A 22674-nucleotide genomic window follows, 5' to 3' on the forward strand; every position below is an offset into this window, starting at 1 on the left:
GTTATTAGGGGTTAGAGAGCCAATACCGAACACATCATTAGCCGCTTTCGCCCTCAATAAGACTGGATCTCACAGCAACAGGGGGCGTGTCAAGTTTTGGCTACTTGGTCTCAGGAGCAGGCATCCAATGGAAACCCACCGGTGGATTCTCCATCTCCGTACTGAGAAAAGGCGTTCAGGTAAGACAACGCCCCTTTTATGACTTCTCTTGCCACATTTGTCGTGAATCACTGCAGTTGTTAAATTAGTAACACAGTTCTTAAGTGAATCTGGCTTTGCTTTTTCAAAAGCAGATCACATGACCCTGGGATCCTGCAACCATTATAAATATGAACCATTTGTCAAGCATCCGAGCCTAAGTCACATGACCAGGGGGATGCTGCGACGATCATAAATGTGAAAAATGTTCCTAAGTTCATTTTTTCAGTGCCGTCGTAACTTCAAATGGCCACTAAACGAACTGTTCTAAGAAAAGGACTACCTGTGCTTTCTACTATTACTTATTGTCCCTTTGAAGAGCCAATAACAGAGGAGACGAGATTGAGAAGATCAACGCCATTTCTTTGTTCCACGTACAGCTGCCTTTTTACCGTCTAATAGTATTTTTTCTTCTTGTGTAGTGACCCAAATAGACTGCAACAATCTGTTTCTAATATTATGCTGTCTGTTTGTATTCTAGGACGACGGTTGTAGCCGCAGCTGCCTTCCTGGATGCCTTTCAGAAAGTAGCAGACATGGCAACCAACACACGTGGTAAGCAGATGTGTCGGGGTTTTTGTTTTTTTTACTTTAGTGTGTATGTGGTCTGCAAAACCTGTAGGTGCTTGTCTCACTCTTCTGTTTTTAAAATTTGGCTATTGGAACCAATGGCATATCTGTTCAGACATCTGCGAATATTCAGTTTTCCCTCCCCGAGTGGGAATATGTGCCACTGGCTTGAAAGAATATAAGCCAGAAACCTGTCACTGAAACTTGCTTGGTGTGAATAACAGGCATGTGGCTTCATTGGCCATCTGAATAGCTATTGTGGCTTGAAACAAAAGGGCTGCTTCATTTTATTGGAAGAGAAATTTATTGGGGCAGATTAAGCCTAAGTCTTGATTTTTGGAAAGAGTTGGGAGGAAAGCCACAATTCCATTAAATGAGATGCAGGGTAAATATATATTCTGGATATATATTTATATTCAGAATTTGCCTGTACTGCTATGGAAATTATGGGAAAATGCAGTTCCTCAGTCTTCTCTCTACAGTGTTCTTGCTAAGCAAAATGTCTGGAGAAGAAAGGAATATAAATGAATGTGATTAATTTGCCCTAGTCGTTTGAAGAATCAGGGACAGGCATGCATTAAAATGCATAAAGCTGGGAATGAACTTGCGTAGGACACAATTTTTAGATGTTGGTTTCTGTTGTGATACACAAAGACATTTTTATGGCCAAGGGCCACTCAGAGTTGTTTCTGGGAGCTACAATGTGGGTGGAGCTATTTTTTTCAGCAATAGGAATGTTGTCATTTTGATGTGCCTATTTTAGAACCTACACTGCAGTTTCCCTCTGTTTCATAGCTCATCACAACAAAAAAAATGAGTTCTTCCCTGAGGGGGAAAATGTTGTGACAGTGATGAAACTTGTGGCTGTGATAGATTGTGCAGCCTTAATAAGACAGAGGTAAAGAGGCAAGCAGACAAAAGGTCCAGAAGAGGAAGGCTTCAAATCTGATTTTGGAAATAAGCAGATAATGGGTGAGAAGGCGGCAGACAGACAGAGGCGCATCGGTAAAGCAGAGAACATAACCATAACTTAAAATTATAATGCAGATTTCTCAGCTGCTGGAGGTCTATAGAAAGCCTTCATGGGAAGAGATGGGGCCCAGATGCCAGCCTAGTGTTTGGAGGAGGGGGGTTTAAGGGTGGGATTGGTAACTACTGTAGAAGTCCCTGAGAGGTATGCTACTCCTATTCCCATTCTAACTCTCCCTAGGATACATGTATTTATTTCTAGTATTTCTGTGCCATTCTATTGTAGAAGGCTCCATGTAGTGCCGAAATAGAGATGGAAGGTAAAGACATTGAAATATATTGCAGTAGTGCTAATCAGCAGAAATGGATCAGAAAGGAAAGCTAAGATCTCTCCAATAGTTTTTCTCGCAGCCAAAGTTTTACCTCTTTCCAGAAACTCTACAGGAGAAGGCAAATATTGTATGTGGGGCAGTTTATTCGATAGAGGGCCACGGTGTGGACCGCTGTTGAGATGACCCTGGACCAAGAGCCCTATACAGGTAGTCCTCGACTTACAACGGTTCATTTAGTGACTGTTCAGAGTTACTACGGCACTGAAAAAAATGACTTATGATCATTTTTCATACTGATGACCATTGCAGCATCCCCATGGTCATGTGATCAAAATTCAAACACTTGGCAACTGACTCATATTTACAGTTGCAGTGTCCTGGGGTCATGTGATCACCTTTTGTGACCTTTTGACGAGCAAAGTCGGTGGGGAAGCCAGATTCACTTAACAACCGTGTTACTAACTTAACAACTGTAAGATTCCCCAGATTTTAGAGGAAGGGAAACACAATCTTGTATATGAGAACATAAGGAATGCTCTGCTGGATCAGACCTCCTGCCCTTCTAATCCAGCAATCTGTTCTCACAGTGACCAACCAACTACGCAGGAAGGCCTACTAGTCTCCCAGCAGATCCCAGTGACTTCCAAGAATTTTAATTTTTTAAAGTAAATCAACTTGTTAGCCCACACCACATTTCATGGTAAAATCTCCTGGAAAAACTCCTAATATTGCATTATGTGCTTGTGGCACAGCCTTCCTTCCTTCCTTTCTTTCTTCCTTCCTTCCTTCCTTCCTTCCTTCCTTCCTTCCTTCCTTCCTTCCTTCCTTCCTTCCTTCCTTCCTTCCTTCCTTCCTTCCTTCCTCCCTCCCTCCCTCCCTCCCTCCCTCCCTCCCTCCCTTCCCTTCCCCTCCCTTCCCTTCCCTTCCCTTCCCTTCCCTTCCCTTCCCTCCCTGTCCAAAAACTCCTGTAGCTACTTGCCAGGACTTTAGCTACAGGCTTTTCGTATAGTATTATTCTTAGGTTTATCTGCTTATGTTTCAAAATGGGAAAAATGTATATAATGCACTTCTCAGAGGGTAAGTGCATTTGAAGCTGACTCACCAGCACTACTTAATTGATCCTGTCCAATATGAGATCCACTGGAAATGCCTATTCATTGCAGTCCTGTTATTTGGCTTTTATTGTGGGTAGGGTGGTTTCTCCAGTCCTTCTAGTGCCTTGCAGAAGTTTTGAGACTACACCTCCCAAAATTCCATACTGGCTAGGAATTCCGGAAGATGCCATGCCATAAATGTGGAAGGTTGTACCCATTGGGGAAATATGAATGAAGGATTTTGAGTGTCTTCATCATCAAGAAAAGCTTGTGGGCAGACCCTTGATGCATTCCTTTGCTAATTAACAAAGCATGACCTTTTGTTTATCTTAAGGTGCTATATTTCAAATCTATGTGTTACGTTTGTTTTACAACATTCTTTCTCAGGTTGATAGAACTACTATTTAGGGCCACCACTGGTTTGTTTGCCCCTTTGGAAGTGGGTGGCCTTCCTAGACCAGCAATCTAAAATGTATTGTCAAGGGCTTCATCTCATAGATTCTCCTTTCAAATATGCAAATATGCTTTTTTCTGGAAATGTAAGTAATACACAATTGATAATAATTCTGGGAGTGTCAAATTAGGTTCAGGCTTCACCTAGCCCAGGGGTGTCAAACTCACAACGTCACGTGACGTGTCGCGACATATCTCGACTTTTTTTTCCATTGCCGGCAATGGGGTTGGCGTGGTTTCGGCATGACGCATCTCGCCCGCGGGCCGGCAGTTTGACACCCCTGATCTAGCCTGTTAAAAGAAGGGCAAGAATAACTGTGGTCATTTTCTTTCAGAGACAGAATATTTTTTCATAGAAAAAGTTCTCAGTGTAAGCAGATAAAAACAGCCGTCATTTTGTGCCTGTTATTTCTGGCTCAGCTGTAACATTCTTTGATTTTGGCTTAACGTGATATGAGAACCCAATTTCTGTGGTTTAAAAACTGGTTTAGGGCTTAGTATGACATAACCAAGCTGATTGTGCTTAGCCAGCAATTACAGTTAAAACATATCTGGCTTAATATGATGATGTACCCCATTGTTACATTGCACAGTAATTGCTGCATATTTCATGCATATTACCAGCAGCAAATTTCAAGTTTTCAGTGATGTAACATACTTGTCTGTTTCTCTTGTAAAAACAATGTTGTCTGTCACATGATCAATCAGGTCCACCCTGCTTAGCTTTTAGAGGTCATTCAGTGTTAGCTACATGCTATCATCTAGTAAGTGATATGTATATAACTTGTACTATGTATGATGTATGTGTACTTCAGTATGTTTTGGGTTGTGGTTAGGCACACTGAGGAAAATTTAGCCAAGTCAAGTTGTGTATACTATAAAACCATATTTTACCAGAATTTGATGTAACCAATCACATGCTACAGATTAAATGTCCTCTGCAATTTATGTCATGGGTAAAACAGCGCCATTCCGCCGATTACACAAATTATATTATTTGCATCAGTTTTACTTCCTTGTGTTGATGACGCCATCAAGTAAATTATGTACATCCCGTCTGCTTTTTGATTTGATTTGAAGACTTTCTTGAATAATAGCTGTACCTCCTCTGCATTCATCTGTTAAACCGGGCTTCACTTTGCATTTTCATATATAGGCAGTCCTTGATTTACAACTGTAATGGAACCTGCCTGTCACGGTTGTAAATTGTGACAGTCATGAAATGGGTGGGTCACAACTTTTTTTCCCCACAGCTAAGTGAACCAATGGTTCATAATAGGGACAGTTTTGCTCAAAACCGGAAGTAAGTCCCAGTTTTTAGCAAAAATGTTGTAAAATGCCTAGGCACATGACCATGAGATGCTGGAAACATCTGTAACTGTGGCTGTGTTGCCAAGTGCCCAATGTTCGGTCACGTGACCATCCGTCATCTATTGGAACATTGAATCTGGGTCATAAGTAGCCCCAAGGTAAATCAGTCATAACATTGAATGGTTGCTAAGTGACCAGTCATACATCAAGGACCTGTATGGTTTATTTAAATTTGTAACTCTCTTTTTTATAACTAGATTCCATTTGTGGTTAATGGTAATGACATAATATGAGCAACAGGCCCATTCCAAAATACTAAAAACTACAAAGGACAAAGGGAAGATTCTCTTACTGCAGTTCCTCAAATGCTAATTTTTTCATTTTTGCTTGTTTGAGTGTCTGGTAATTTCTTCCTAAGTAATGTTTAATTTTTTTCCTAATATTTTGCAGTTGCCATTGAGAACCTCTCTGTGTTGTGTATATCTGCCTTCTGCTAGAAACAAGTTAAAACTCTGCCCTGGGTTTTAGCTTCATATACATCCTATATATGGTTCTGGTTTCCATAACAATTTGTCTATGAATCCTTCACAAAGTGAGGTCCAGGCACAATTTGAATGTGAGATTTATGCTTACGTTTCATTTCTTTATAGTTCTATAGCATGCCTCATTTCCAGTGAGTTTTTTCACATAGGATGATGGTTCCTATAGTGATGACTATCTAGGAATAGGTTATTATTAAGATAATTGGGTATAATGGTTTTAACTTCATATATGCTGCTTTTTATTAAGTTTATTCCTGGGGAAATGCATTATGTTATGCATGACACAACCTTAAGTACCAAGATTCTGTTTGCTTTGCTTTGCTTTGCTTTGCTTTGCTTTGCTGGAATAGATAAATAAATTAAGCTGTCATCTTTTCCCAAATATAATGGCATAGTTGCTGCAAGTACAAATTTTTGGACAAGCTCTTGCTTTGGTGGAATTTGGGTTTATAAAACAGTACTGCAATGATAAAACTTCCTCTTTCAGTTCTCTCATCAAAAAGCTTTAGCCATCTGCTCAGATGTTGATATGGTGGCCTTATATTAGGAGAAGACAACCTTTTTGGCCTGGGAACCATTTTGTCATTTCCTGGTCAGCCTGAAAAAACGTGTGTGTGTGGGGGGGAAGAATCAGTTTTGAAGTTTTGAGAATTCGGTTTTGGAATTTCTAGATCAGGGTTTCCCTACTTTGGCAAGTTTAAGATGTGCGAATAAGATGGGTGAACTTCAACTCCCAGAATTCCGCAGGTAGCCATGCTGGCTGGGGAACTGTGGGAATTGGAAGTCCACACATTTTAAACTTGCCAAGGTGGGATCTGATCTAGATGGAGGTTTAAAAAGTGAGAAATTGATGCCCTAAATCTTACAGAGGCTTTAAGACCTTGTTAATAAACAAATCAGCTGGTTTTGTTCTTTGTTAAAAATATTCAGGCACTCACTTTTTACCTGTGACAATTTTTAATTGGATTTATATCTGTCTCTTCAGGGCTCAGAGCAGCTTATATGGGGCAAGGGGTTCTCTCATTTTATCTCCATTACAAAAAGCTATGAGTAACCTGGGCTGAGTGCGAGCAGTCGGCCCACACTCATCCAGCTAACTCCATAGTTGAATGGGATTTTATTTATTTATTTATTTATTTATTATTTAAATTTATTTACCGCCCTATCTCCCTTACGGGACTCAGGGTGGTAAACAGGCAATAATAAAAATCACAGTAAATATTACATAAAAGCCTGCTCTAAAATATAAAACCCCTAACAAAACCCAATCAAAACTACGCCAGGCCGGCCACATGGAACAGATGAGTTGTCAGGGCTCGGCGGAAGAGGTGCAGGTCCGCAATTGTACATAGGTCGGGGGGCAGGTCATTCCAGAGGGCAGGAGCTGCCACAGAGAAGGCTCTCCCCCTGGGGGTCGCCAGCCGGCATTGGCTGGCCGACGATACCCTAAGGAGGCCCTCTCTGTGGGAGCGGACTGGTCGAAGGGAGATATTTGGTAGGAGGCGGTCTTGCAAATACCTAGGTCCATTGCTATGGAGCGCTTTAAAAGTTGTTACTAACACCTTGAAGCGCACCCGGAAGGCCACCGGCAGCCAGTGCAGCTCACGCAGGAGAGGTGTTACATGGGAGCATCTAGAGGCCCCCAAAATCCCCCGCGCAGCCGCATTCTGGACTAGCTGGAGCCTCCAGGTGTACCTCAAGGGGAGCCCCATGTAGAGAGCATTGCAATTTGAATAGAGAGCATTTGAAGGAGTCCAAGTCATAAGGCATTATTAACAACTGTATCACATTGTCTCGCCTTACTTTCCGTACCTCCAGGCTCTAAAGTGGTGACGGGTACCATAATCATCTTGGTAATGACTCATTCCTGCCTTAAATAAGACTTAATTTCCAAGCTGTTACCTGCTCTAGGGAACACCCCTTGGCACTCATCCATTGCGTTGCATCCTTTTGTAGGATTTCAAAGGGCAGTGCAACAATACGCCCACAAAATGACATGGAAATACTGTCCGTGTTACAAGGTGTGGTATATTTGACTTGCATGGAAGCATTCATTTTCTGTGGGTAGTTTAAACAAAATTGCTGACTTACTCTTGCCTAATGCAAAAAAAGAGGGATACATTGCAAATTTTATTTTGAAACCCTAATGAGCTGAGACCTCTCTTGAACGTTGCTTATTGTAGTTACTGGAAGTTGCAGTCTATTTTAGGGCCCAGCCAATCCTGCTGAGAAAAGCGTTTTATCCTTGACAGTCAGCAGGAGACCTCGTGAGTTGTTCATCAGCTTTTATGAGCACTATATTAGCAAGAAAAAAATGGCTGTATACCATAATCCTGTATACATTTATTATTAAAAGGTAACATGGCTAAACTACTATTATAATCCATGTTTTATGTCTTTACCACATCTGAAGTTAACTGGTATGGCAATAAAACATTTGTAAGCTGAAAATCTGAGTTGGTGGACTCAACAAAACATGTCCTAGCTCTCTTCTCTTTTAACACACTTCTTAATTTCGTCATAGACACAGTGCAATTTTAGAAATGTGTGTGCAGTAGAATTTCTGATTTGATGAATTCTTCTACATCCCAACCATATCTTCTTTTTTTTGGTCCAATTTATCCAGTGGGTTTTGTTCCTTAGGATTTGCAAAAGAGAAAAAGGTAGTGTAAAGAAAAACATCAGTATTTTTCTTTGGGGATACTTTTCCAGGTTTAACCAAGTCATGATATCAGGTCTTGGGTTAGCAGCCTATTTCAGTGTACAAGCTTTATTTCTGTTGTAAAGAAAAAAAAAATGACCATAGAGGTAACCTACAGATCAAATCTGCCTTCGCCCTATAGCCAAAGTACATGGTGGACCACCACCTCATTCATTGATCAGTACCGCCCTACATGGTGCTGGAGAATCTTGTTGTTCAGTCGCTAATTTATGTCTTGACTCTTTATGACTCCATGGACCACAGCACGTCAGCCCCTCTCCCTGTCTTCCACTGTCTCCCGGAGTTTGCCCAAATTCATGTTCATTGCGTCCATGACACTATCTAATCATCTCATTCTCTGCCATCCCCTTCTCCTTTTGCCTTCCCTCTTTCTCAACATCAAGGTTTTTTCCAAGGAGTCCTCTCATCTCATTAGGTAGCCAAAGTATTTGAGCATCAGCTTCAGTCTGTATCCTTCCAAAGACCTGCCTTAACTGCCTGCATAAAATGTATATGATTTATTTCCATTGTTCTCCCTGCCCTGATTTGTTTTTTCATTTACCCAATGAAGACCTTTAAATCTGATCATGTGAGCATTAAAAGTGTGTGAAAGGATTGAACTCATGTTCTGTCTTCATGAACCATCGTATTACTGTATGTCTCGGGCTGTTGGGGCAGAGCATACAATGCCTTAGGTTCTGTTCAGGTTAGGCTAGTGATGGCGAACCTGTTAGAGACCGAGTGCCCAAAAACTGGCCCTGCCCCCGTTCCACCCCCCTGCCCCGCCCCCGCTCTGCCCCCCATCCCCCGCCTGCCCACAGGACCACTCACTGCCTCCAGGGCCCAACGCAGATCGCCCAGGCACCTCAGCAGCGCTATGGCGGCCACGCCCTGCAGCATCAACTGCATGATGGGGTGTGAGGGCAGAGTCTTGTCTACACTGCCTGGCTGCCATGTCCTTGGCTGCGCTGCTCCGTGTGGGCCACGCTCGGGGGTGACTCTCCTTCAGGGGAGTGCTGGAGAGGAAGGGGTCGCTTGGACAAGCAAGGCTGGGGCAACGGCACGTGTGCCCACAGAGAGGGCTCCGAGTGCCGCCTCTGGCACCCGTGCCATAGGTTCACCACCACTGGGTTAGGCCTTGGTTCAGTCAGCAGCAGGTGAATTGAAGTTGATATTCTTTTGATGGGCTGTGTTAAATATTCATGCAAAAGAAGCTTGGAAGATACATTAAGTGCCATTGTTTCCTCTGCTACTTCCGTTTTGCCCCCTTCCTTTGTTTCCAGGAGTTTGAATTTATGAGACCGATGCGAAGATTATTTGAAAGCCGAGTACTTCCTCCAGGATGGACAATTGATCTTCAAAGAACAATTGTTAACAAATCCTTTGATACTCCCTTTGGTGTTTGTATTTTTCCTCCCTGTTTTTTTATTACAGCATGCCTTTTGTTTTCTTTAGCTTTTTATTCTGTATTATTGAGAAGTAGAATTAGAAAGGGTCTTAACCTCTCTGTGAATCACCCCAAGAAAAGTAGACAACTGGGCTCAGCAGAAGATGATCAAGGTGTGTGTGTGTGTACTTAACTATTTAATGTTACCTACACTCCTTCAAAATATGCCGAACAATTTTGCACTGTACATGTTTATTTTTGCAAAATGTTTATATACTTTTTTGGGAAAGGATCTTTGATTCCTTTCTTGGATGAATGACTAATCAAGTTGTGAGAGTAAACTTTGATGTCCAGGGTAACTTCACATCTAAACAGTAAATCTGATATAAAATTGAATTTGAAAACCATTTCAGAATTATGATGGTGCTGAAACTCATGAATTAGAGTACATGGATCTATACCATATGCCAGCTTGACTTTTTTCTATATATAGAATCTGCAGTATAGAATCTCTAAACTTCAGGGGAAATTAGAATTCTAGTACCAGTCTAATTTATTGTAACTTATGATCATAGTGATTTATACACGTAGTCCTTGACTTAACGATCCTTTGTTTAATGACCATTCAAAATTACAATGACACTAAAATTACTTACGAGCAGTCAGAGTTACAACTGTTGGAGCAGCCCCACTGTCATGTTATCAAAATTTGGATGCCTGGCAACTGGTGTATATTTATGATGATTGCAGCATCCCTAGGTCATGTGATTGCCATTTGCGACTCCCTAAATCAGACATGTCAAACTTGTGACGTCACGCAACGTATTGGGACAGTTTTGCCATTGCCGGCAGTGGGGTGGACGCAGCTTCCGTGTGATGCGTCCGGCCTATGGGCCGGCAGTTTGACACCCCTGCCCTAGATGGCTTCAGAAAAGTCAATGAAGGAATCTGGATTTGCTTAGCAACCATGTAATTCACTTATTGACTGTGTTTCAGTTAATGACCATGGCAAAAAAGATCATAAAATTTGGGGCCATTCAGTGACCATCTTGCTTAGTGATGGAAGTTCTGGTCCCAACTGTAGTTATAAATTGAGGACTATCTGTACTGTGTTAACCAGGTATTCTAGTTTACATCGTCATACATCTTCTCATTATCTTCAGAAAGTGCTATGATATATTTTACATTTTGATATGCAGTTATTCATATCTTGAACATAGTAATTTGTTTACTGAGATTCTAATATCTGCATTCTGTTCTTTTATTCCTTTTACACTCTTTGATTTTTTATATGTATTTTTTCTCAAAGGAATTTAATAAATAAAACAAAAATAACGTGCCCTGCAAATACTTTTTCTTTTTCCAGATAAAAATAAAAAAAATAATTGCTTTACATTTTTGTTAATGAAGTGTAAATCAAACAATCCTTTAAGAAGATATTTTAATCTTAAGATTTTTATAGAGAATAGGAACAGAGGCTTAAAAAAATATCTGTGATGGGTCTGGACAGTGTGCTTTTTAGACCAACCAGGTGCTTTGGGAGGCATAATTTTTTTTACTGTTTTTGGCCCTACTTGGGCTTTTGGATATCAAAGTGACTGGTTTCGATAGAAGAGAGTATTTTGTAGCTGAGGATGGAACTGCAGTGTCCTTGGTACTCTGAGCTTGGTTGTTTTTTTGCAGACATTTCATTACCAACCTAGGTAAAGCATCTGTGCTAGTGTAGCACTGATGATGTTACATAGTTTGGTAATGAAACGTTTGCAAGAAAACAAGCAGGCTTTAGAGAGCATCAAGGACCCTGCAGATACTGGTTTGTACAAAGCTTCATATGGAAACTTAGACCTGTAGCCTTGTGTGCAGTTGAATGGCTTAGGGCAGTGATGGTGAACCTTTTAGAGACTGCAACCCAAAACCCACTTATGTATCGTCTGGGTGGGCGTAGCCCATTTGGGGGGTGTGACCCATTGGGTGGGCGTGGCTGCAGTGGTAACGGCAGACTGGGTGGGACTAAAAAGTTCAATCAATCAATATCAACTTTGCAAGATCTTTTTCCCCCGCGAGAAGTTGAAATTGATTGATTGAACCTTTTTGGGTTTTTTTTGCACACGGCGGTGGAGGCCTAAAGCGAAAAGGTTTTATAAAACCCAGCTGAAGGCCTAGGACTGGGGTGATGCCATGCATGCCCACAGAGGGCTCTGCGTGCCACCTGTGGCACATGTGCCATAGGTTCGCCACCACGGGCTTAGGGAAAAACTAACTCAGTTTCTCAATTAAATTATATTTTAGGCTAACATTGTGGTCTTGTTCCCCTTACATACAGTTTCAATGGCTAATCTTTCCTGCAAGATCTTGAATTGTCCAGTAATGAGCATTTACCTAAATTTGATAAATATTTTTTTTGACAGTATCTTGGATGAGGACTCCACACCCACCTAATCTAGTAGCCTGAGAACACTTCCCTGGAAAGCATCACTTAACATAACCTAATAATTAAAAAAACTGAGCGATCGTAAACGTGTATATTTCTGCACTGGAAAAGGTTTGGTTCAATGAATGAACAGTTTATAAAACCCTGCCCAGCTTTTCTTTTTTCTTTGTTTGCTGACAATGACTGTTTAATTTGATCCTCTTGTAGGAGAAGGAATTAAAGAATGAAAGAAAATCAGGGTATTTCATCTTTAGTTACAATTGGAATCCAGTGACTTGCATTTTTTTGTTCTTGGCTGAAAAAATGTGTATTAATCTTAATTAGTGGGGGAGGAAGCTACCCACAACATTACAGGCATGCTGTCTATTCTTATTCATTGATTATTATTTTTACTTTAATTGAGACTAGAGCTAGCTGAGAGTTCATACAGTCCCAATTAATACCGCCCAGGAGCTTTTCCTGGGAGGATATTTCCAGTTCAATAGTTAAATAGTCACTATGGTAACCAACATGGATGCTTTTTTTCTGTGGACCTTTAAAAACATAGTATAAAACAGTGATGGCGAACCTTTTAGAGACCGAGTGCCCAAAACCCGCCCCGCCCCTGCTTCGCCCACCCGTTCCCGCCCTGCTCCGCCCTCACCCCGCCCACCCTCAGGGCCATCCACGGCACACCGCAGATCGCCTAGGTGGCCCTGCAGCGCTATGGTGGCCATGCCCTCCACCCGCACCCCACAGCATCATCTGCTGCCCAGCTGCCATGTGCTTGGCCGTGCAGCGCCGCACGGGCCGCACCCGGGGGTGACTCCTCTCCGGGGAGGCCGCTGGTGAGGAGGGGGCTATGGGGGGAGGCGGGGCTGGGGCGACAGTTGTGTGCCCACAGAGAGGGCTCCAAGTGCCGCCTCTGGCACTAGTGCCATAGGTTCACCACCACTGGTATAAAAACTCCAACAGAAACTCCAACTTCCTTCTTTGGCAGCCTTGAATTCTTCAAAAAGATTATATTAAGTAAAGAAGGTGTATATTGCAGAAACAAAATCTAAACTAAGTTGGAAAAATACTATTTTGTATTACCATCTCAGACAAGTGACTGTCTAGCCCAGAGGTAGGCAACCTTGGCTCTTTTGTGACTCGTGGACTTCCAGAATTCCTGAGCCAGCTATGCTGAGGGAAAGGGAGAGGTTTCCAAGCTGAGCCATGCTGGTTGAAGTCCACGAGTCATAAAAGAGCCAAGGTTGCCTACCCCTGGTCTAGCCTCTTTTTAAAAATTTCCAGTGATGGAGCACCTTGGATCATCTTAGTTGCTCTTCTCTGAATTTTTTTTCAAACTCTCAACATCTTTTTTGTGATATGGTGACCAAAATTGGCTGCAGTACTAAGGTTTTAGAAAGCGGCACTAATACCTCACGTGATCTTGATTCTGTGCCTCTGTTTATACAACCCAGGATTATATTAGATTTAAATTTGGAGATTTATCCAATTGAAGCTGCCTGATTTACTTGATTTCTTCTATTCTCTTTAAAAGATATCCTGAACTGTGCCCTTTTTCAGATTTCTTAAGCAAAATGTTTGTGATAGACTCAGGCCCTTGTTTATGTCAGGAAGATGGAAAGATTGAAGCTTTGTCAGCATTCCAAGGACCGGACGGGACACTGCAAAAAGAGGAACTCTGCCCAGCAGTTTCTAAATTGCATAAGACTTCTGTTTGGAAAGAAGATCTTGTGCTCTGGTTTAGATATTTCCTCCCCCCCCACGCCTGGGACCCATTGCCACATTCCCTAGATATTCATTTGCATAAATAGGGCCTAGCTGCATGAACCCAATTGAGCTGTTTTCAATTCCCTTGATGGTGATGGCCCAAAGTGCACCATTAGCAGTCATTTTCTGAAGCTTGCAAGCTAAACAAAGAGTCATGCCTTGCATTTAGAGATAAAACGCTTTGTGTAAAAAATACGTTGTGATTAAAAGCAGCTTTCTGCTCCCCCCCCTTGTGTTTCTCTTGCATAGATCATGTCTCTTTTAGTTTAAGACCTATATTTCAAGAACTTCCTTGCAGCTAGTATTTTAAAATCCTGCTTACCTTCCTGGTCTTACCAACCCTTTCAAAGTGGGAGGTTTTCTGCTCTCCTAAAACAAATCTTCAAGGGATGAAGATGGAAGTTCAAAGGAAACCAAAACCTGCATTCGGGAAAGTGTAAAATTGCCAGCATTTTCAAATGCTTTAATTTTACTTCTGACCTTAAAAAAAGATTGGGTGGGGGGTGTTTGTGTGGGATCTCAATTTCTAAAATGTTTATAATTAGGGCTATTTTCCCCAAAGAAAGCCGGGCTTTGTTACTTTCAAGTCTTGTTTCCCCATCAATTTTTGATGCGCCAGAAATCAGGTAATGGGCGCCATGGCAACAGTAATTGATGCAACCAAACAGGAGAAAGTTTTCTTTTCATAAATCTGACACATGGGGTGGTTGCCAAAAACATGTATTTGCCAATTATTAAAGGAAAACAAGTGTGTTTGTTTAGTTTCCTTATTACTTCTCAGCAATTAGTATTCATGTTGTCTGTGATTCTTAAGGCAGTATACGGATATTATATAGCCCTTTATTTCATAGCTAAATCTGTCATTTGGGCATCTGATGGTGGTGAGTGGCGTATTCTTCCTTTTTTTTAAATTTTGGGTTCCGTATGAGATAACCAGGCTGAGTCAAATGCGTCATCAGTCATGAAGCTCTGAGCTCCCACAAGAGATCTAAGTCCAGCCCACCTTAAATTCCTTCTTATCTCCCGCTCATTTCCCTTGACTGTTAGTTGGCCAGATTCTTGTAGAGAACTTAAGCTTACAATAAATCTTTATACTCCCTGAATCTCCTGATTTCCCTGGTGCTGGACAAGTTCCCTGTATTTAACTTTAATGGATACCATAGAGTTGTAAGCTTGCAAAAGAAGGTTAGAAAAACACTCTGTTTCTGCATTTTCTACCTTGCATGATTTTATACACCACTGCCAAGAATCTGCCTCCATTCCAGGCTAAAAATCCCCAAAATTGCTGCAGAGACTTTGGGTAAGTGGCCTATTCTGGCTACATAAAAAAATTGGCTGTTCTTCTTTATACAGGTAGTCCTCAACTTACAACCTTTCATTTAGTGACCATTTGAAGTTACAACGGCACTGAAAAAAAGGGACTAATGACTGTTTTTCACTTACGACCATCGTAGCATCCTCACAGTCATGTGATCAAAATACTGGCTTGTACTTATGACGGTTGCTTGGCAACTGGCTCGTATTTATGGTTACAGTGTCCAGGGTTATGTGATCCCCTTTAGCAACCTTCTGACAAGCAAAGTCAATGGGGAAGCCAGATTCATTTATCAACCATGTTACTAGCTTAACAACTGCAGCGATTCACTTAGCAATTGTGGCAAGAAAGGTCGTAAAATGGAGCAAAACGCACTTAACCGTCTTGCTTAGCAACAGAAGGTTGAGGACTGCCTGTACCTTTTCCAGCTTTTCTATTTTTTCCTGACCTACCTACCTACCTACCTTCCTTCCTTCCTTCCTTCCTTCCTTCCTTCCTTCCTTCCTTCCTTCCTTCCTTCCTTCCTTCCTTCCTTCCTTCCTTCCTTCCTTCCTTCCTTCTTTAATAACCTGCATCAAGCTTCATCACTGGTTTTAGGTCAAGGACCTTGAATCAACAATTTCGTAAGGAAGAAGCAAATATTTTAAGGAATTGTACAAAGCCTGGGGCAGGAAAAAGATGCAGCCAAATGAAGCATAAATGCCGGCCAGATTTCATTCACATATGCACACCAAAACCCCTCTTTTAAAAAATCCCCAGCTTTTTTTGAAACAGATTCTTGGCACAGCCTCTTATTTGTGATGCAAATTAAAGTATAAAAATTGAATTGGATGAGCAAACCCATTTTGCATCCTGCCTGCATTATTTGTGTGCAAAATAAGGTCAGGGATATAAGAAGTCCTAAGATGATGACTTTGGGAAGCTTCCCTTAATGGTTGGCACATCAAAAGCAGCTTTGTTTAATCCTTAAAACACAATGGCCAGTGGCACTGATTTTCTTGCTTAGGCATTTCCGTCTCTTGTGATGCTATCTTCCTTCCAAAGCTACTCTTGAGCTCTGCTCTCTGATGTTCCCATTATCCCTGGAGGATTAAGGTCTCTGTGTATTTTAACACATTCCTGTTGTGGAAAAAGTCTTGCTCATCAGCTGAAGTTTGTTCCGTGCATGTGGCAAGCCAGCTAGCAAGGTTTATCACTGTGGAACACTTTACTCATGATGTATTCCTTATTTGTATGCCCAACTGCATCGTATGCGCTCCATATAATCTATCTTTATTTTTCTGTGCACCAGGTTTTTCAACAAGCCAGTTATTTATCTTGCTGTTTGGTGTCGAGAATCAACTTTTCACAACAAGGCTTCCTCTTTGTACCCACCTTTTCTTCTCCTTCTCCTTCTCCTTTCCTTCCTTTCATTCTTCCCCTTCTTTCTCTTTCCCTCTCTTGTCTCCCTCTTCCCTCTCCTTGCTATTGGTTCCTGCATTACCTGTACTCTGATGAATGGAGCATTTTCAATAGAGAGAAGCCCACCAAATACTGAACAGTTCAAGATGAATTGCATTGTCTATATAAAACAAGCCCTTTTCTCATTTTCACAGGCAAATTGGCTTTTCCTCTGAGCCAAAAAATATATTGCAGAAAAATCTCGAGACAATTAGCTTTTATGGTTATTTTTTTTCAAATGCCAGCGTCATGGATTTGGTGCACGGGCAACCAAAATATTTTGTGTGATTGAATTGTTGCTTGAAAAGTTCAATACAAACATTGCTGCCTTCTGCATTATTAAAAAAATATTTTTTTTAAAAAAATAATTATTTCCACATGAAGCAAATAAGCAGGGCTTTAAGGTTCAGGACTGGAAAAAACGATTTTAGGTACATTTCATCATTGTATTGATCTTTGCAGTGATCAGTGTAGAAGGCCTTGGCTGTTTCATGTATTCAGGTTATCTACACTGACTGTGTATTGGAAGATCATAGAATTCATGTTTGCTCAAAGCTCCATTATGAGAAGGTTAAATAAGAGAGCTAAGGGATCTAGTTTAAACTTCAGTAAGTAGAGTTTTTAATTTCCTCTGTGTGAAATCGGTTCTTCATTAATTTTAAAGCGGTACACTGCAGCAACAGATAACTTATGCAAGTTAGCTCACTAACAGAATTCCATTTATGTAGGTCAGCCATGTAAAATTCCCATTTTATGAGACCCAAATCCCATTGATTAATGAAGATTATTTAAAATATCCGCATTTGTCAACTAATACGGATTGATGAGTGCCTGTTTTCAACGGTAGGGCCAACATCCTGTTAAAAATAAAAGGGCATTAATTTGTAACCAGCTGGCATCTCCCTGGGTAACTGGCAGTGGGCAATAGAAGCTGCTTCTCTTTGCAGTGACGGCGGCCTTTGGAAAGGTTTTCCTGAGCTCATATCGCAGCACTTCTTTCTAAGCAAAATGGGGGAAAAAATTTGCATTATTCCCTGCTGCGAGTGTCTGGGCTTAGGGACTGGTTACTATAGAAACTAATATTGAAGAACTGACTGGGAGTTCATCCTTGGAGTTTGTCTGAGCTGATTTCACAGTATGGTGCAATCCAGTGTGTTGTGATTCCTGCCCACCCTCGTTTCTTTTCCAACAGGAAGGAAACACAACACGATATTTGACTTTTCGCGATAGAGGCACCAAAGAGATTGCTGGTGGGAAAGAAGAAATGGCAAGACAAGTGAATGACAGCCCTTTGATTAAGATTAATTTTGATGTGAAATAGATTGATGATGCAAACCCCTGGGCTTCACTGAAAAAGTTGTGGATCCTCTGTGAATTCAAGGATAGGGAGGAGTGTTATCCACCCTTTTGCTGACTCTTGCCCTCAATAGAGAACAGATGGGATACAAAAAAACAGTATTCCTATTTGAGGCAAGACAAAAGATGAGCCGTGGTTGCACGGTGGTTAGAATGCAGTATTGCAGGCAGACTCTGCCCACTGTCAGGAGTTCGATCCTGATGGGCTCAAGGTTGATTCAGCCTTCCATCCTTCCAAAGTCAGTAAAATGAGAACCCAGATTATTGGGGGCAAGATGCTGACTTTGTAAACCGCTTAGAGAGGCTGTAAAGCACTGTGAAGCGGTATATAAATCTAAGTGCTATTGCTAAATGCTATCTTTCCTTGCTGTATATTCTTCATTCTTCTGCCGATTGAGGGCCCGTCATGTGGGTTTGCGTTTTCTTGCCTTGTGACATCTCAATAAATGATGTACGTTATATATGTCTGGGAAAGAGAACAACATAGATTGAATTGGTCCACCCTCTTCCCCCCAGGAAGTTATATTGGACTTGGACAATGCTGTCATTGATAACCAGACTACATATTCTCCTTATTTGGGTCATTCAGAATAACACAAAAAGGACAGTGTTGTCCCTCTGCTCAGCTCACAAGCAGCAAACTGAGTGCTGTTATTTGATTTTGAGTTCTGATGATTATTTTTTATACAAGTACCAGCTTTGGCTGATTATGAATGAACTATAAATTCATTAAAACATAAAGGTTTTACAAATCGATGAGTTTTTTAATCTGAGGATTTGGGGAGAGACACTTGGTTTTATTTGTATATATTGACTGAAAATTGTTATGTTAACAGGAAATCCTTTGCTCCCTGTTTTCTGATTGAATTTGAGTATAGTGGGGGTCTCCTCTTGAAGGATGATTGAAACCCACCCCGATTTTATAGGTGAAATGCTCATGCATTTCACCATCTGCAGTTCCTACTTAGAGTGGTACCTCTGTACTCATAGTTCATTGTTTCTGGGAGGCGTGATGTATACATAGCAAATTTTTCCCATAAGGAATAATGTAGCGAGTCACAAGGCAACCGAGTTCTAGGTTGTGCTTTGAGTACCAAACAAACAATGAGTACCAGGACAAAATGTTTGCATCAAAAATGTGTTGAGAACCAAATTTGATGAGTTCCAAAGCAATTGAGTACCAAGGTACCACTGCATTCAGCTATGGGTTGTGTTGCAGTGTCGTCTACAATAGAAAAGGTGTTATTCCATCAAACTGAATTCTGAGTTTCTGTGCATTTCACACTTGGCAGTGGCATGTCTCTGAGAGTATACATTGTTGACTTTAGGCCAACTGAAAATAAATTTTAAAAGATTGTGCATAAGAAACAGATGGATGACACGGATAATCATAGACTGGGGCTAAGACGAGGATAGCTAGAGGCATCTGTGATGATGAGGGTGGACTTTCCAGATGCACCTGTAAGAATGTGCATGAAGTATCCTTAAACATTGCAATTACCAGTTGTACGACTAATAGTCCTATGGGGGGAGGGGGGGGGAAGAATTGTCCAGTAAATCTACCAGAGGATAACTGAGGCTTAGATGTTGTCTGTTTGTGCCAGTAGATATGATGCCACCGTGATTCTTGCAACGAGGAGGACTAATTATAATTCTAAAAGCACATCTTGTGGTTAGCTTTCTAGTGAGCAGAAGTTTTTCTGAGCAATTAACAGATGAGAAGATAAGAATGCTGCTTAACTTGACAGCTTGTTGCAAATAGTTGTTTTGGTTAGTTCTTCCTGAGCCTGGAAGATGGTTGGGATTTCTGGGTTCTTTTGCAGTCTGCTCTTAATAATGGCCTTTTTAAATACCCCAATTGCCAGAATAGACTCTTAAGATTCTGCTAACAGATAGTCCTCAATTTACAACCAGAATTAGGATTGGAATTTTTGTTACTAAGCAAGGTAGTTGTGAAGTGAGTTGCACCGAATTTTATGATCTTTTTTTGTCCTGATTGTTAAGCAAATCACTGCGGTTGTTAAGTGAATCACACAGTCGTTAATTCCCAATGATTTTGCCTATCGGAAGCCAGCTGGGAAGGTCACAAATGGCCATCACATGACCCTAGGATGCTGCTATTGTTGTAAATACATGCCAAATGCCTGGACTTTGATCATGTTACCTTGGGGATGCTGCATTGGTAATGGTAATAATAACAACAACAACAACAACAACAACAATAACAGTAATAATAGTAATAATAGTAGTAATAATAATGATAAAGTTGGAAGGGACCTTGGAGGTCATCTAGTCCAACCCCCTGCTCAGGCAGGAAACCCTATACCATTTCGGACAAATGGCTGTCCAGTTTCTTCTTAAAAACTTCCAGTGTTGGCACATTCACTGCTTCTGGAGGCAGATTGTTCCATTGGTTAATTGTTCTAACTGTCAGGAAGTTTCTCCTTAGTTCTAAGTTGCTTCTCTCCTTGATTAGTTTCCACCCGTTGCTTCTTGTCCTGCCTTCAGGCGCTTTGGAAAATAGCTTGACTCCCTCTTCTTTGTGGCAGCCCCTGAGATATTGGAACGCTGCTATCATGTCCCCCCTCGTCCTTCTCTTCGTTAAACTAGACATACCCAATTCCAGCAACTGTTCCTTATATGTTTTAGCCTCCAGTCTCCTAATCATCTTTGTTGCTCTTCTCTGTACTCTTTCCAGAGTCTCAACATCTTTTTTACATCTTGGTGACAAAACTGGATGCAGTATTCCAAGTGTGGCCTTACCAAGGCATTGTAAAGTGGTATTAATACTTCACGTGATCTTAATTCTAAGTGTGAGAGCCTGTTATAAGTCACATTTTTCAGTGCCATTGTAACTTTGAATGGTTGCTCAATGAAAGTCTATGGAGATTCTCAAGTCATCCAGGTCATGGTTGTCCCAAGGTGCTTTTTCAGGAGGCAGCTGGAGTTTCTTGTTTTTCTTTGAAGACATTTCACTTCTCATCCAAGAAGCTTCTTCAGCTCTGACTGAATGGTGGGGAATGGAAGGATTTATATTCCTTGTAGACAGTTGGTCATTTGCATTCTTTTAAATAGTCATTGAGGCCACTTGGAGGTTTACCTGTGTCCTCAGGGTCACCTGAGTAGTGCAAATGGGCGTGAAGCCTTCTTGGCTGCAGGATGTTTTCTCCCGTGTCCCTTCACTGTTGAAGACAGGCACAGGCTGTTGGGGATGAGTCTGTGTTGTCTGAATCAAACTGAAGCGCAAATGGTTCCTGTAGTCTGCAATGTTTTCTGGAAATCCATTCATACTCGCTCACCATTCAAAGGATGCTAAATGAATGTTTGTGAGTTGAGGATTACTTGAGAATCAATGGATGGATTTCATAAAAGTGGTGTGATTCTTGCCCTCTATCTGAAAAATATAGATAGTCTGCTTAAATCGTTGCATCATCCACATTAACAGAAACATACTGCATCCAGTTTTGGTCACTACATTACAAAAAAGATGTTGAGACTTTGGAAGAAGTGCAAAGAAGAGCAATTATGATGATTAAAGGCCTGGAGACTAAAACATATGAAGAACGGCTGCAGGATTTGGGAATGGCCAGTCTAGAGAAAAGGACTAGGGGTGATGTGATAGCAGTAGTCCAGTGTTTGAGAGGCTGCCACAAGGAGGAGGGGGTCAATTTCTTTTCCAAAGCACCAGAAGGCAAGACGAGAAACAATGGATGGAAACTAATAATGGAGAGAAGCAACCTGGAATCAAGCAGAAACTTCCTAACAGTGAGGACAATTAATCAGTGGAACAGCTTGCCTTCAGATGTTGTGGGTGCTCCATCACTCAAGGTTGTTAAGAAGAGACTGGACAGCCACTTGTCTGAAATGATAGGGACTCCTGCTTGACTAGAAGACCTCCAAGGTCCCTTCCAACTCGATTCTGATTGAAAATGGTAATCTCTTGAAGCTCTTAAGTCTTTGTATGTGGAACCTAGTGGCTCAGTTAACACATAACACTAAACCATAGTTTGTTTTAACCATGCTTTGTTGAGCAATTCACAGATATTGAGTTCATACAACATTCTGAAAATGAAACAAAATCCGATGAGGTGAATAAATTACTAAAAGATAGCCCTGTTGCCTGGTGTGTGTGCATTTTGTCTAGACAATAAATTGAAGGCTTTATTTTTTTTTCTTTTTGTTTTGAGAAAGTAGGTTGGGAAACCTATTAATTTGCTCTGTTTATTTTTGAGTTCCACCGCATGGATTCTGTGGGTGGCTAACAAAATATGTTCTTTACTTTGTTGTTCCCTCTCATCCCTTCAGAAACCTCCAGAAAGCTTTAGCAACAAATCCATTTGGCAGCTCATAAAATGTAATTTCAGATATCAGCAGAAAACATTGAGTGAATCCCACCATATGTTTTTTGGGGGAAAAAACGATCTGTATCTGTTTTGGGACATGTTGATTAGATCAAGGAGAAGTTGTAGAAAATTCATCTACTTATTAGGCTGGAAACAAATAACATTGGAAAATTAAAACAGCGTGGTTGAAGCAGGATGTTCAATATTTCTATTCTCTGAATAGGATTTACAGATAGTCCTCAACTTACAACTATTAGTGTAGTGACGGTTCGAAGCTACATCAGCACTGGAAAAAAGGGACTTAAAATCATTTTCCACACTGTATTTATGTCACCTTCATTGAAACTAGTCTTCAAATTTCATGTAATCTCTGAACAAGATAGTTATGTCTACTTTCCTTTTAATTGTGGATGTGAATGGATGGAATCTAGTCTTTATTTTATCCTTCATTAAAAAAAAAAAAAACCTGACGTT

The 22674-nt window shown here is 41.0% G+C and overlaps 1 protein-coding gene across 3 annotated transcripts in view; it reads left to right on the forward strand.

Annotated features, from left to right (window-relative positions):
- Nucleotides 1-679: 679 nt before the first annotated feature.
- MTSS1 (MTSS I-BAR domain containing 1) overlaps nucleotides 680-22674 on the forward strand; it is a gene marked incomplete at its 5' end in the record, with an annotated part of 117911 nt that continues 95916 nt past the window's right edge. For all 3 annotated transcript variants that reach the window (XM_015811715.1, XM_015811713.1, XM_015811714.1), the window contains 1 exon segment: nucleotides 680-753. In XM_015811715.1, the coding sequence (XP_015667201.1) occupies nucleotides 680-753 (74 nt within the window).

This window comes from Protobothrops mucrosquamatus, unplaced genomic scaffold, assembly GCF_001527695.2.
Source record: "Protobothrops mucrosquamatus isolate PMUCROS unplaced genomic scaffold, P.Mucros_1.0 scaffold47, whole genome shotgun sequence".
In the NCBI taxonomy this organism is placed as follows: Eukaryota; Metazoa; Chordata; class Lepidosauria; order Squamata; family Viperidae; genus Protobothrops; species Protobothrops mucrosquamatus.